Raw genomic sequence first — 17,273 nt, 5'->3', positions numbered from 1 at the left:
TTTTTCCATCCCGAATCTCGAGAATTGAAATTTTTAGCATTTCGGGAAATCCCGAATCTCGAGAATGTTTCAAGATTTCTCGAGAAATCCATTTTTTTTTTAATTTTTGTTGTCAAATATTAAGAGAAAAAACAACAAAGCAGCATGTTTGAAATGCAATAAAATCATTAAATGCAAGTCGTCGTCAACATCTGGACTTCACCGTCACATGGAGAGGATACACAACATGAAGCGAAGGGAACATGAGGCTCCAAAAGAACAGCCACCAGCCAAGAAGACGCGAACTCTTCACAACTTTTTCAATACTTCTTCCTCGCCTGAATCGCTTGAACAAATTGTTGCAAAATTGGCTGCAAAAGATGGAATTCCAATAAACGCGATAACAAAAAGTGAGTTCATTCGTAATAGTATCAGCCGCTTAGGATTTCATCTTCCAAAGTGTCACAAAGCTGTTCTGGGTTTGGTTATGAAGTACTGCACGAAAATAAAAAGCGATTTGAAGATCAAAATTGAAAATTTTAAATCTGCACAGCGTAAGTTCAGCTTGAGCATCGACGAGTGGACAAGCGTGCGAAACCGACGTTACATGAACATCCATATATATTATGACGATGGACAATCTGACAAGCTTGGCCTGATTCGCATTCAGGAATCACGTCCCGCTGAAAAAGTATATGAGCTCGTAAATGCAAGGCTTTCAGACTTCAATATAAAACTACAGTCCGACATCGTGGCTATTACAAGTGATGGTGCCAGTGTCATGATCAAATTTGGGAGACTATCAGCAGCGCATCAACAGATTTGCTACAATCACGGCATACATTTGGCGGTCATGGAGGTAATGTACCAGAAACGAAAAGTCGCAAACAGGATATACGATAGTGACGTAAGCGATGGAGACGATTCGGATGATAGAGGCTCCGATGAAAATGAAAACAATGCAGCCAGTACTTCATTTTCCGACATTAATGCGGAAAACGCTTCCGATGACGAGGATGACAATATCGTATTTGTTGCTGACAAGACGGTCACTATAAAGTCTGCATTTGAAATCGTAAAAAAGGTTCGCAAGATAGTTTTGAAATTCAAGAACTCGCCTGTACGGAAGGCCATCTTGCAGGATTATGTTAAAGAGGTCGAGAAGAAAGAGCTTTTCTTGCTGTTGGATTGCAAAACACGTTGGAATAGCCTGGAAACTATGCTGGCCAGATACATTTGCATCAGCAAGCATGTTCGTAAGGCGCTCGACACTCTTAATTTAAATTTTATGGCCACTACTGACGCAGAAGGAAAGTATTGCGAGGATATCATAAATGCTCTTAAACCTATACGTGTTGCTGTAGAAGCACTTAGTCGCCAAAATGTGAACTGACTTGCTGCGGATTCTATTCTCAAATTATTGTTCACAAAATTGGAGAATCAGCACACCGAATTGGGCAATGAATTCTTATCCAGCCTAAAAAAAAACTTAACAGCTCGTAGATCTAGCCGTTTGTTATCGGCCTTTAAATATTTACATGATCCAGTTAACAGCTCTAGTGACAAATCTGAATTTTTCCACCTGTTCTAAAACAGAATTGATAAAAGAAGCCGAAAACTACTTGGTTCGTCTATTTTCTACGAGCATTCAAGAAGACCAAGCAGTGTCTAGTTCTAACGATGATGACGTATTTGCAACCAACAACGTCAATGAAGAAGATATGGCGAAACAGCTTGAAAAATACGTTCTGCAATGCTCAAAACTGAAAGCAGACATTGCGCAACATGCGGCGAACCAGATGTTTTCGTCGCTTAGAAACGAGCTAAAACTATATGAGAAAACTGGAGAGAAAACACAAAATGTTGAAAGACTGATCGGGGCTTTTAACACTGTTAAGCCAACATCGACTCAAAATGAGAGGAATTTTTCTACAGCGGGTAATTTTGTGTCCAAAAAGCGTACGCGATTGTCAGACGAAGCCATTGACAGTCTGTGTTTTTTAAAACACCATTTTGGGAAATAATGTTTACAATCACTTTTTTCCCCTATTTTAATAAGTATAATCTTGAATTATTTTTGTTTTGAATTTTTTTGTAATTATTTTTGTTTCACTTTTTTGTTTGCAATAATTGAGATAGTAATATTTTCAAATATTTTTTTATCTAATTTATACTTTAATAAAAATAAATAAAAATAATATTTTATGAAATTCATTGCTCTTACACTGGTTTTAGATTTTTTTTTTAATTTTTTGGAATTTTTCCCGAATTTTCGAGAATTCTCGAGAAATCTCAAAAATTATTTTCGGGAAATCCCGCATCTCGAGAATTGAAATTTTCGTTGTTTCGGGAAATCCCGATTCTCGAGATTGGGATTTTCTCGGGAAATACCCAACTCTACATACATATATAACTCAAAAGTGCATCAATATCATTTAAAAAGTTTTCTTTCAATATATTAATAAATAAATGAGTTTTAAATATACTTTTTTATTATTGTGAAAATTATTTCATTAAAAACAAAACAGAAAATGTACAATAATTAAATTTATAAGCATTTAATAATATTTTAGCGTGTACATATCTGATAAAGCACCTTGTCCCTGGAACCATAACGCCCCTTCATACTAACTTAAGACCAACAATGTTATTTAGTGATTAGAATCTGCCTGTTATATTACAATTTGAATTTTTTCCATTTTTCAGCCTAAATTGATAATTTTTATCAAACTATTTATACCTCAAATAAAGAACAAAATTGTAAAAGAAAATGCAATTCAGTTTTAAAGGGTGGTTAAATTTTAAGGGTCGATGTTGAATGTGAACCACACCTAAACGTCAAGTTTTTTTCTGAATTTCATTTGACATTTTTCAATTTAGATTAATTCAATTTGAACCGTGGAAAGATACACAATTGAGCAACGTGTTAAAGTTATTAAAATGCACTTCGTGATTTTTTCGGTCAATTTAATCGTCCAAATGTTCGTACAATCGGAAAAATTGTGCAAAAGTTTGAGCTAATCGGGTCTGTACGAGATGTAAAAACACCAGTACATGCTCGTACAGCTCGTTCTGCAGAAAATATTGCTGCTTTTTGCGATAGTGTGGTTGAAGAGCCGTCCACCTCAACTCGTAGTTGTGCCCAACAATTGCACCTTTCACGCTCGTCGTTGATGAACATTATGCATAAAGACTTGCATTTACACGCTTACAAGGAGCAATTGACTCAAGAAACAAAGCCTCTTGACCATTTCGAGCGTCGTCACTGGTCAGAATGGTGACAGGAAATGGCAACAGTGAATGACCAATTTTCGAAGAAAATCATCTTCACTGATGAGGCTCATTTTCACCTCAATGGATTCGTCAATAAGCAAAATTGCCGCATTTGGGCGAATGATAATCCAAGAGTGATTGCCGAAAAACCAATGCACCCTCAAAGAGTGACTCTTTGGTGCGGTTTATGGCCGGGCGGTATCATTGGGCCGTATTTTTTCCAAAATGAGGCCGGTCAGGCAGTAACTGTGATTAGTGTTCGCTATCGTGAGATGATAACGAACTTTTTATTGCCCGAATCGAAAGATATGGATGTGGACGATATGTGGTTTCAACAGGACGGTGCCACTTGTCACACAGCTAACGAAACAAGCCCGCGAAAAATTTGATGGCCGAATAATCTCACGTCGCGGCGATGTCAATTGGCCGTCAAGATCATGTGATTTGACACCGTTGGACTTCTTTCTTTGGGGTTATTTGAAAGAAAAGGTGTACGTCGATAAGCCAGCAAAAATTTAAGAGCGGCGGCCATTTGGCCGATATTTTGTTCCATACGTAATTGGGCCATACCAGTATTATCATAATAAGGAGAAATGATAATGATCTCCTAAAAAAATTGTGTTTATTCAAAATCAACACCGGCCTTTGAATCTTAACCACGCTTTATATTGCAACATTCTTTATACATTTTGCTGTATAAGTGGAATTTTCTGTCTCCATTGCATGTGAGTCGTAAAAAATTACATATCCCATTAGTAATTCCGGGGTTCTCGGTACTCAACAAATACTGGCATCCCTAGTGTGTAAATACTTATGTACATGAAATTTATCTTGTGTGCTAGTGAGGCATGCAGCCGGAAATAATGTTCACTGTCTATAAATGCTTTCATACTAGCACATGCCTACATGCACATATGAGCATTAATGTACTATGTGAATTTTTTCTTTTCTAATATTTTTTCTCCGTTACTTTAAATGGACAAACTCACGAATATCTTCTGCATCTACTACAACAGTACCAACAGCAAGCATATTGGGTGGACCCGACTTATATGTGGATAAAGGCAGTACAATTAATCTGACCTGTGTAATCAAGTTCAGCCCCGAGCCACCGACACACATTTTTTGGTATCATCAAGATAAGGTAAGTAGGCTATGCTATTATATGCATCCACTTACTGTAAGGTAAGTTGTAGGCTACACTTTTTATATAGAATTTATGTATGCTACACAGTGCATATGTATATGTAAATATGATAGCTTCGGCAATGGTTCGTACCCAAGTGTTGACTTTAAAAGAAAATTTATTTCCAACGTACGCAGGTGCTTTAGGATGGAGTGCTAAACACTTTAGTAGTTTCATTGGTGTCTCGATCAGGTGTGCGCAGAGCGCTATGCACGACATTTTGCCAATGAGAGGAGTGGAAAAGCGGCAAGTGTCTAAAGAGCTTAAGAAACAGTCCGTCAACTTATTGTGGTGAATCGAAGCCGAAAAATACAGAAATTTGTCAATTTGGCTGCCGTCCAAAAATCATGTAATGGAAAGTTTTTCGGGCTACAAGCGGTGCCATTCAAATCTTCGTCTTCTTTTTGACCGGCGCAATAACCTTTTTTGCTAGAGTTTTTTTTGTTTTTTCGAGCTTGCCGAAATCCGATTTCTTCTCCGGCGGCGGTACGTAAAGAATAATGTTGCTTTATTGTTCATACATACCGGATCATGATGGAAAGAATAATTATATGGCGCCTATCGTGGTACCGTTACTTTGCGCTCAGCGAATTTGACAATAAGTTCCGTCGTTTTAGCACCAGTATGGCCAGATTACCATTTTCTTAACTTGATTTAGGATTTTTTTTTAATTATTTTCTTTAAAAATTAGTTCAATAATTCACTCAGTTTTATTTAGCTTTACTTTTTTTAACATCTGGTAGCAGAGTCCCCATTGCAGTCCTTGTTGGTGTTCTTCTCTTTTCTCTCTCGCTACTGCAGTGTTGCCTAGCTTTGAATATAAAAACGCACTAAAATGCCCATTTAAAGGAAATAAAACATAAAATTTTTATTGAATTACATAAAGAACTTCGTATGTGTGACAAATTGTTTTTAAAATGTACGCTAATTTAAATAAATGTGTTGTGGTTATGAGAATTAAATTTATGTTTATAGTTTTTTTTTGTTAAGCGAAACTCTTTTGTTAAGGGAACGACTTTTTTGCTACATTTGAGGTTATGTAACAAGATACGGTATTCTTTTCGTAAAAATGTCGTTATGGTTTCTTTAGTATTTTCTGGTATTTTTTTGCTTATTTTTACTACGAATATGCCTCTTAATACCCTACGGTTACACCTCTATGGATTTAATTTGCATTCAGTAAATTCAGACGCTTTTTAAAATGTGTAAAAAGGTTTTCAATCTTAAGAAGAGTTCAGAGAAGAAGATTTAATTTTCTAACATAACTTTAAAAGGAACAAAAAATTAAATTTTCACTTTCAAAATATCATATTTTATAAGAATCAACAAATTTTCGTTAGCACTAAAATCTTCTCAGAGTCACCTTTTTTAACCTCCTTTTGTTTAATAATACAGTTTTTTTTTTTAACTTACAGTTTCGGTAGCTTTGAATCACAAAAAAGAAGCAAACACGAAACTTAAAAATTTTCGCATTTTGAGTATAAAAAAGCACTAAATGTGTTGCGAAGAACAAATGGTTGGCAACACTGTACAACTCGGCAAACGTGACGTCACGCACTCTCTGATGGGCGCAATCTTGTTTCTATCATTCTTGATGGCGGATTGTATGGCAGAATTCTCTAAGAGCAGGAGTGAGAGTACAGTGGCAAATCTTCTGGATGTCTTTTGTGATTTCAGCTTTTCGATATCGAATATTCTTTGCTTAATTAGATGTACGTTTTTTGTTGCACAGAGGCGTGTGGGTACAAAGCAATGATCCGTGTCGATGTTCTCCGATCGTACATAAATCTAAAACACTCAAAGCGTGTCTGCCATTTATACCAACATGACTGATCTGGTTTCGCGAATTTCGATCAGAATACAGATACAAATTTGGTGCTGCAGACTACCATGTTTCGAGCCCAGCTGAAGTCGGAGCTGAAGTTATATTTGACTATTATAACGCATCGACACAGAAGGCGAATTAAATTAAAAATAGGTAATTTAGAAGAGGGGGAATAAATTTCTACACGGTTGGATCCAAGCCGTAACAAAAACTACGATAAATATATTCTCGGTCAACCAGGCGATCATCAAATCAAGGAAGGCAGTTATACTAAAATCAAAGGTTACTCAGGAATGTTTGGCAGCTCTAAATGATATTATCGTCATTTTCAAGGTCACTCTTATATGGATTGCTAGGAAATTGCTAGGCCGATGTGCGAGCTAGAAAGGGTACTAATCTTTCACTGCTTGAAAACAGAGGGAATATTGGAGTTCCTATGGCAACTTTGCCAGGAGGGTAATAGGTCATGGAGAGAAGAAAATACTTGCGTTACTTGCATGAATTTTGCCGTAAATAGATAAGAAAAGGTCAGGAGAATTACTCAACCTCTCAAGAGAGAGCATCTCGTAGGTCGTGGCTTGTGCCACCTGCCATTGGTGGTTATTCTTCTATGCTAGGAGGCTAAGAGGCTGGACAACATTGTTTGTCGAAGTATCACTGTTATAAATTGGGCTCGAAATTATAAACGCAAAGTCTAATTTTTAATCTACTTGTGATTAATTGAATCAATCAGGCTGCACTGAAGGTCCTGAAGAACGCGACGCAAACCTCAAAGAATGTAAGAAGAACCTTAATTCTGTCGCAAGACAGAACATCCTTGTACTTACCATATATGGGTTCCAGGACACTCCGGTGTTCAAAGAAACGAAATTGCCGATGAATTGGCCAACCGTGTATCAGCGGTTCCCCCCCCCCACAAGGGCCAGATCCAATAATCGGAATCAGTTCCGCAGGAATCATGAATTGGATCAGCGATTATGTAGGCAATATACATAAAGAGCTTTTGTCCGGTCTAGAACGCGGCAGAACTGCAAAGTGTTTTGTGACAAGTCCGAACAGAAAACTGTCAAACTTTCTACTAAAACTTTGAAGGAAAGACGTTCGGTTAATGGTCGGTACCATTACAGTACACAACCCATGCACACAGCATATGAACCATTGGAATCATTGAGGGCCCGATGTGACCGCCTTGCTTCGAGGAGGCGCATAGCACTGAGCACTTCCTCTGTGAGTGTCCTGCCTTTGCTAGAACAAGCCGACAAGTTTTGGGTTCCGATGTCGTGGGAATGAGTAATATTCGTTCTCTAAAACTGGAGGATATTTACAGATTTGTCAAAGAATCTGAAAAATTCTAACTAACTACCCTTGTCTCTGTCTATATTCTTTCCTATCTCTTTCTCTGATACTTTTCTCCTTTCCTCCTTGACTACCCACCCTCTTTCTTAAATATAATGGGCTTTTTACCCTGAGTGTTTTAGGAGCCACCAAATCTCTTGGTGCTCCTTGGCCCGACCTATTCAAATTTCAAATCTACTTGTGAGCTTAAGACAATTTTCTATTGTTTTGCCAAACCCATATGCCCGACTCATTGTATTTGTCATAGAAATTGACTCACGAAAGGCAGCTAGCGGAAGCTGGTCAGAACTTTTTACTTCACCCAATATTTACTTAGCACTCGTTATTTGAAGGAGTTTTATGTTCGACAGCAAATATTTGCCAAAAATTTGCGCCTACTCTCACACGCAAAAACAAAGTTTTCATGTTGGCACGCCACCAAACAAATTTTATCAATAAATTATAGAGTTCAAGTACCGCAATGCCATCAACCGCCAACTTACACACACACATACATGCATACATACGTAAGTAGATATAACTCCACTAAGGCGGAGACGCTAGCGCACTTGCGTGGGAACAAACAAGTAGCCAGTTTTAAAAACTTTTATCGCAGCCATTTTTTCCTCGCACATCACACACACACACACATACCTACCCAGTTCATTTATTTTCAAAGAGCACAAGAACATGCGATATACATACAAATACACAGAAGTACACGAGTTGTGTTCATGTCGGTGGCAAATGATGTGCACATACATGCGCGTATATATGTAGATAAACGAGTTCAAACCTACTTATTTATGCCTCGTTGAAATAACGCCCGCTTTAAGAAAAATCGTCGCCGAAGAGCTGGCGGTGATTTTCGTTTAAAATTGTATTAGTAGCAACGTGGCAATTGATACATGGCAACGCCTTCATGCTCAGTGCCTGAATGTTGAACGCCTGCAGTGTGCCTCAGATTTAACGAGCATGCCACTTGCAACTGCCACATGCAACGCAAAGAGGCCAAAGGCAGCCATGCAAGCGAAAAAGGCTAGAAGAAAGCAAGGGATTCAATGAAATCTGCTTTACAAGCTGATCATATCGCGTTTGTTCTGCGCCGTCAACGAACGGTGGGAATTGAAAAATATTAAAGACTATGAAAAATAAATAAGAAAGCTATACTCGTACTTATAAAATAAAATAAGGAGCACCTAGGCATCCTTCCTTTGTGGAAGCACACACATGCACAGTTTCGCTGTGAAAGTGAATTAGCAGCTTGAGGATAGAAGGAAATGCAAATTGCAGTGGAAAAGAAATTATGGGGCTGGTGATGTGAGTGCGGCCAGAAGTCGTTGATTATTTTTCTAGGGTGGTGAAAAATGTTTATTGTTCTACGTGAGAAAAACGAGCTACGCATATTTTTGTAATTGATCATGCCATTACTATAGTCAGCTGATATTGAAGTAGAAATAATGACAACATTTGCATTTTGTCATAAAAAAACGGATTATTTTCCACTAAGTCAATTAATTTTTCGTCGTTCATTTATAATATTCAAATTTGTATCGCAAATACCAAAATAAATGTAGAACATTTCACAACTGGGAATTACCAAAATTCAAAATGCAGCTACGGTTATAGCTATGACATCGTCGAGCGGCACCTATAACACCGCGTTACACACATTCTGTCCTATGAACCAAATATACTTTTTCGGAAAGGAGATAAAAAATAAAAATACACGTGTATCGGCGATTTTCATGTACACGTCACAATTTTTTTTTTTTGTATTTTATAACTTTAAACGAGCAATTCTTGTATGCATATCTGTATAGCCACACGATCTCAGGATTAGCTTAACGGATTTGAATAAAATTGGGCACACAGATAGTGTATCATATTTCTAGACTTTTCACATAGGTCTTGCCACTGACAATGTTTCACAGGGTATTTCACTCCGCATTACAATAGAGATATAAAACCCCGAATTTTTTTATTAATTTTATTATATAAAAATTGTTACATTAAAAATTTGTATGCTTTTAAAGAAACTTAGGCCTTTTATTTTTGCGTTTGTAAGCATTTGTGTCAGTATCGCGACAAATAGACCAACAGTATTCGCCAAGCATATGCGTAATGTCTTGTCCTTTAAAGCGCTTTTCAATAGCCGCAATGTCCTGATGGAACCTTTCGCCATGTTCATCGCTACAAGCTCCTAAATCACCAAGGAAACAATCTAAATGATTGTGAAGGAAATGGATCTTTAGCGACATTAATGCCGAAATCATTTCTGCAACAATATTTTTAATATAACGGCAACTGTGCCTTTCCATGCACGTTGTTCGATAGCATTCAATTTTGATGAAAATTCATAGCATGCAACTATTTTTTTATCTGCGGACCACTGCAAACAACTGTCAGATGACGGCACAGAGTCTGTTGTATGAAACAATAAATTAAAGGTTAATAAGTTGTTTAGAAATTTGGAGTCCCTTTAAGTTATGCCAAAAATTTAGAAAAAAGTTTTTTTTTAGAAAAAAAAAATTCCAGAAACTCTGAGAATTGATAAATTTTTTTTTTTTTAATTTTACATAGGTAATAAAAACATTTCCACGAGTCTGCCTGCAGAAATTCAGCGCGATTGGATCACGGAAAAAGGGTTAAAAATTGATCCAAAGTTTTTCACACAGGCGGACTACGTATACATAAAAACAAAATTCTGACGTGTACATGAAAATCGCCGATACACGTGTATTTTTATTTTTTCTCCCCTTTCCGAAAAAGTATATTTGGTTCATAGGACATAAAAAAAGTTCGTTTTTGTAACGCAGTGTAATCGTTTACAGTGGTGCGTTATGTTTGATCAGAACAGCTATGGCTATGATTACGATTATGGATAATTGCAGCCTTTATGCCGTTGGACTTCTTTCTTTGCTGTTATTGGAAAGAAAAGGTATACGTCGATTAGCCAGCAACAATTCAAGAGCTAAAGGATGAGATAATTCGGCACATTAACGGCATAGAACCTCAATTATGCCTCAGCGTCATCGAAATTCGGACCATCGGATGGAGGTGTGTCGCCGAGACCCCGGCGATCGTTTGGCCGATATTTTATTCAATACGTAATTGAGCCATACCAGTATTATCATAATAAAGCGAAATGATAATAATTTCTTAAAAAAATTCTATTTTATTCAAAATCAATACCGGCCCTTGAAACCTAACCTCCCTTTAGATAAGGAACTATTTGCATTCAGTGGTCTTTGGAGGTGTGCCGCCGAGGACGCCGCGGCTATTTGGCCGATATTTTGTTTTGCGCGTAATTAATTCATACTAATATTATCATACTAAAGAGAAATTACAATAACTTTGTACAAAAATTGTATTTTATTCAAAATCAACACCGGCCCTTAAAACTTAACCACCCTTTATTAGGCACCTGTGATTCGCCACTTCCCTACTCGTTGTGTTTCGGCTCGCTTGATGAAAAAATAGCATGGGAAAGCAACAGCAAAGCTATCGAGCAAGATTCTCCGCTGGTAAGGTTTTACCTGAAGAATGATAGAGAAGAAGATTCCGCCTTCCAAATTCGCTGTGTCGTAAGAGCCCATAACTAAACATACAAAAGGAAGCGGAATTATTTGGTTTTGAAGAGGAAGAATAGGCGAAAGCAATAGAAATAACAAAATACAAGAAATTGTACGCACACCCACATACTTTTTTGCCACGACGTTTTCCGCATAAAAACGCAAACAAACTGCATTTGGAGGCTTTATATTAATTTGCTCTTTCACAATTTAACATACGGCACTTCATTAAGCGTTTTCATTAGTTTGACTAGTTTAAATCTCATAAATGACAATACCACCCATCCATACACTTAATTTTCACAAGCATGTAATTTCTCCTACTTTTCTTTGTTTTGTATCGGAATGGGAGCTGACGTCAGACTTTTCAAAATCGCGAAAAATAAAGTAACTGTTTTGCCCAGGCGCCAGCTAAGGTATGGCGGTTTACCTCATAAAACTGGCATAACTCACTATTTTCAATGCCGCCAAATCTCCCTCCTGATGTTAGGCAAGTTTCATTAGACCCCGTTCAAACAGAGCAACTTTTGTTAGTCAAAAATTTTAGTTGTTTTTAGCTCCAACATCCGTCAAAAGTATGAGATAATAATGCCATCGGCAAGCAAATCACAGCAGGTAGTATTCTTTCGGCATATAATTTTTCTTAAAAAGCTCGTAAATGATTTTGGAAGTGATTGCCTAGGAAGGACAAATTAATAACGAATTCGGACTCAGCAAGCCCGAAAAACGTAAATATAATTTCTTTTAATTTTCCGGTGAATATTCTAGGTTTGTCCTTGAAACAAATTACTTTTTAGGCAGTTAGGGGTATGATTTCACTCCAAAAAAAGGGTTGAAAATTTGCCTACTTGCCGGCATATATTACCGTTGATAAGAACTACAATAAAAAATGCCATATCGAATATGAATACATAAAATATTTTAAAGTGAAACTTCTTAAGCGTCGATTGATGAGCGAGAATGGAGAGTAAAATTTCAAGCCCATACAACGTTTTGGGCATTTTCGTTCCGCGAGAGAGAAAAAAGGTATAACATAGAGGAAAAGGAGAGAGAGAGCTATATATTTATATATATAGTGGCGCGTACACCCGTTTTGGGTATTAAGCTGAGCTCCTCCTCCTATTTGTTTTGTGCGTCTTGATGTTGTTCCAGAGAGAGAGCTATACCTCATATATATGTTAGATACACTTTAGGCTATTTTTCCTAATTTCTAGTGAGAAATAACACTGCCTACTTTTTGGCGCTTATCCTGGCGGTCCTGGAATCGATACGTTTGTGCGGGTGATAAACGCTCAGAGTAGTGCGCGTTGTTGTTACGGTTTGTGTCCGGCGTTTACCTACACCGGTCGACCCTTCTCCGTTTTCTGTAAATTTTGTCTATTTGTATTGTCTGCAAATGTTGTGAATTTATTTAGATATATATTCTCTCTCTCTCTCTCATTTTCTCTCGGGTATCTTCCTCACTCTCTGTCAGTCTTGAAAGTTTCACTTCTGTTATGTGTATTACGCTACACGCACTTTTTTATTTCTTAAAGTTGTCTAATTTTTTTATAAAAATTCCCGTATTCAAGGAATACATAAAACAAAAATTTTAATTCGGACCTAGACAAAATCTCTTCCAAATCCTTCACAAGCGTTAAAAAAATTATAAAAATTTATCCAAAATTGGATTCTGTAAACCTTCTTGAACAAGATGTGTCAAAAAATCCCGACTGGCTAGACAATTGCTTTATTTTACAAAAATTAAGAAACATAACATTAATATATCATGTTTCGACTTGACCTTAGCAAAATTAAAAAAAAACAAAAAGTTAATAAATGTAAACGTTATCGCTGTTTGTGTGGAGCCCGTTTCTTCAGAAGTTCCTTGCAGAGATCATCACAAGTCCTTGGAGACTCATCTAAAATCAATCGGTCAAGAGAAATTAGTTTTATTAATAGATAATCTTGTGTCTGATCGAAGTTTTTCAAAACTAACAATATGGCGTCTTCAGGAAATATTTTTCAAATTTTCGAGAAGAAAAACCGGCAATTAATTGTTAAAAAAATCCTTCGATCAGGATCGAGTTTTTTACGTTTTTCAAAAGCAGTATAAGTTTTATTGAAATCTAATAAGCGGTGTTTAAGCTACAGTAATCACCAGTTTAAAAAACATAGTTTTGAGAAAAATGCATTTGAAGTTTTGCTTTCGATATCCGGACCGCCCGAGAGCCCTTTGTGAATCGTTGAATAACTCAAAAATTATTTGTCGGATTCACTTAAAATTTTTACACAATATTTTTAAGATATAAAAAAACGTACAATTCTTTTTTAATTCTGACTTCCCGTAATCCCTTAAAAGATCTTCTGACATTCGGAGGAGACATAAATTTGTGGGTTCTTTCAATTGTAGGACAATGTCAGAGTTCATCCCACAAATCAAAGAAAAAGTTCAGATTAATACCTAACAAAGAATGTACTCTTATAGGCCAATTATCTACACATATAGATAATGGAGGTATATGTCTTATTCTCACATCAAATATGGCAACTCTTTTATTTATATATCCACACCCAGCCAGAAATCAGTCTCATATTCAAAGAAGATATAACGGTAAATAATCGCTCGGGTATCAAATGGGTTTCAACCTGGTATGGGCCTAAAATCTTTCCTCCCAACTTTTCACTTAATGGGCAGGCAGAGACTAAGTTATTGAGAACTGCTTCGAGTCGACAAATTTGTTATTGTGTTGTAGAAGTGGGATTGCTCTTTTTGTGCAAAAGAGGGAGATTGAGACGTAAGTTGCTTAGAGAGACGAATGTGAGCGACTAGAGTAGACAAATTTGTTCGCAAATTTGAAACACAAGATGTTTATTTTGGTACGTGCATAAGTCTTTCCCTTTTTTCATTTACTTTGCTAGATTTTCTTGAAAAGATTTAGAGATAGCTCAGTGGAAAATTAAACATGACTAGAAAATACCTTTTCACTATTGATTTATTTTTAAATACTTTAATTAACTTTTCTTGCTAAATTTTTCTTCAGGTACTGTCAGAAGAGACATCAGGAGGTCGGCTCAAATTCAAAACCATTAAATCCGAAGAAACCAAATCGATACTACTCATCAGCGCTGCTGATCTACAAGACTCTGGCAAATATTCCTGTTACCCATCAAATACGGAGATAGCAAGCATACGCGTCCATGTACTACAAGGTAGGTATACCTACTTCCAGAATATTTAAGTAACATTACAAAAAGTTGTTTTTATACGCCGATTAGTGGCGCAAAATACATTATATTATAAAAGGCATCTATAACCCCAACAACAGAAATGACAAATTTCATGTTTTCGCCTTTCAAGTCAAGTCGACTACATAGATTTTTCGGCATCCAAATTTTCAGCTTAAGGATTCTAATGCGGCTGTCTTGAGTGGATTAAGTCTTATTTGGGTGATAGGCACTGTGTGGTTGCCATCGATAGGCGTTATTTATACTTTTATATTTATTTACAAACGACATTGGCCTATGTTTCGCAGCATCAACGTTTCTGCTATATGCAGATACTCCTAAAACATACTCGAGTTTCAAAATTTCGAAAGATTCTTCTTCAATAGAAATTCGATAAACCTGTATCGTGATGCGCTCGAAACCATCTAAAGCTGAATGTTAATAAATATTCTTACCCCTATTGTACTAGAAGGCAAACTCCAATTCTGATATTCATAGTAGTAAAGTCCTCACTCAACGAACAAAACTAACACTCTATAAGGTTCTCATCATGCCCGCTTTATAGTATGATGGAAAAGCTTGGACGATGACCAACATTCGATGAGGTATCCCTTGGAGTGTTTGAGAGAAAGATTGTGAGGATGATTTATGGACCTTTGCACATTAGCGACGGCAAGTATAGTAGGGGATAGAAAAATGATCTGTATGAGCTTTACGATGGCATCGACTTAATGCTACGAATAAGGATCCTGCAGCTCCATTGGCTAGGTCATGTCGTCCGAATGGATACAAACGATCCGGCTCTGAAAGAATTTAATGCGGTACCAGCTGGTGGCAGCAGAGGCAGAGGAAAGTCTCCTCTGCGTTGGAAAGATCAGGGGGAAAATGATTTGGCTTCACTTCGTGTTTCCAACTGGCGCCGGTTAACACAAGAAAGAAACGACTGACGTACTTTTTTAAACTCGGCCAAAATCGCTTCGGCGGTTATTGTGCCAATCAAGAATAAGAAGAAACTACAATTCCAACATGCGATAAGTTAAAGAGTTTAGAACTTGGGCATATACCTACTTTGACATGAAACTCAGCTCCTCCACCCAGAAAAGTTTTATTTTTCTGAAATCATAGGCATTATAGGCCGACCCATGTCCACTGCTTCTTCGATGCATCAACTTGGGGTTTTTAGACTCGTATACTCGGAAGTTGTTATCCATAAATATGTATATATATATATATATTATATAATTGGCGCGTACACCCTTTTTGGGTGTTTGGCCGAGCTCCTCCTCCTATTTGTGGTGTGTGTCTTGATGTTGTGCCACAAATAGTGGGGCCGACAGTTTCAAGCCGACTCCGAACGGCAGATATTTTTTTATGAGCCGAGAGGCGGTCATTTTGGTCTCTTACCGAGACTCGAACCTACGTTCTCTATCTCTGAATTCCGAATGATAGTCACGCACCAACTCATTCGGCCACGGCGGCCACCAACGAATCCAGAAATCTTTTATTAAATTTGCTCTTCCCTCACTGAACTTTAGTGAACCTATACCATCTTACGAGTCTCGTTGTCAGCTTTTAGCTTTAAAGTCCCTATATCACAGGTTTGCGTTACTTGTTGGCTCTTTTGTTGCTAATCTTATAAGTAGCTCCTGCAATAGATACCATAGCCCGAACAAAACAAAATAATTTGCTCAATTAGTTCACCTTGTACTTGCTGTTGTTTTCATATTTAGCAGCATCAGAATAACTGTTGTTGTTCTCTCTTTCTCTTTTCACAGGTGAGCGACCGGAAGCGATGCAAACGAATTCTGCACCCACAGCGGGACACAGCGCCGCCGCCCAGCCAACCAAACTAATCAGCGCTTTAATCGGTGCTTTCGTTTCATTGAAAATACTAACATTTCTCTGTAATAGTGCAGGCAACATAAGTGAAAATAAAAACAATGAGCAAAGCACAAGCAGTCAGCGCACAATTGCAGATTTCAACACCCAGTGTAATGGCAGTACTAGATCGCATACTAATACGCAGCCACAGTCGCAGCTACAGCGACAACCACAACTTCAGCAAAAGCACCTAGCAGTTGGAAATAGCATTGCCACATTGTTGGCCACCGCATTACTCCACAGCATCAATCTAATAGCAGCTGACAGCATACTGTCGCGTTCAACCGAACAACTGTCACATGGTGACATAGTCGATGTTAGTCAACAACAATGCCACCACATCCAACAGTTGCGCCAGCCCCAGCAGCATTTGCTGCTTGAATGTAAGGTCCCACAAACTCTCATAGCACCGTCGTATGCGCGGTGATAAAGGAACCAGCATTAACGCAAATCCACAGAGCAGGCGGGATGAACGTAGTTTGGTGAAGGCCAATAGACCAATAGACTAGAGAGATGGCGTCACTATGTACATAGCTTATTTACTAACTGCGCAAGAGACTCACTACTCTGGCTGACCGGCCAAAGTAGGTACGACCCCAAGTAACACTGCACAGTTCAAGTGGTGAAATTTAAAAAACTTTGGGCGGCTAATTACAGAGTGTGTGCTTACATTTTTACGTAATTGAGTTAGTTATACTACGTATGGTGCATAGGCAAAGTAATGGGAAACCACATATAAACTTACGTACACACATTTGTATGTATAAACGAATAAGCACACGAGGTTGGGCAGTACGAGTAAGCATGAAATGGCTATACTTGAGTAGTAAAATTTAAAATAAGGCATACAAATTAGTAATGTTTAAAATAGGTATGAAATACCTTTAAATATGGAATATATATGTGTGCATATACATAAAACTTGTATGATAGGTTGTAAGTATTGAGTTATTAAAATGTAAATATACTTAGTATAATGTGTTGATTAATTTTTTTATGAAATTTAATTTCT

The 17,273-nt window shown here is 37.4% G+C and overlaps 1 protein-coding gene across 1 annotated transcript in view; it reads left to right on the top strand.

The window, feature by feature from the left end:
• Window positions 1–17,063, top strand: part of LOC129242015 (uncharacterized) — a 79,922-nt gene extending 62,859 nt beyond the window's left edge. The window contains exons 5-7 of the mRNA XM_054878577.1: window positions 4,269–4,396; window positions 14,197–14,365; window positions 16,156–17,063. Of these exons, the coding sequence (XP_054734552.1) occupies window positions 4,269–4,396; window positions 14,197–14,365; window positions 16,156–16,688 (830 nt within the window). The 3' untranslated portion in view covers window positions 16,689–17,063. The remainder of the gene's footprint in view (window positions 1–4,268; window positions 4,397–14,196; window positions 14,366–16,155) is intronic.
• Window positions 17,064–17,273: the final 210 nt, after the last annotated feature.

This window comes from Anastrepha obliqua, chromosome 3 (assembly GCF_027943255.1).
Source record: "Anastrepha obliqua isolate idAnaObli1 chromosome 3, idAnaObli1_1.0, whole genome shotgun sequence".
Lineage (NCBI taxonomy): Eukaryota > Metazoa > Arthropoda > Insecta > Diptera > Tephritidae > Anastrepha > Anastrepha obliqua.
This window is presented reverse-complemented; position numbering and strand designations above follow the sequence as displayed.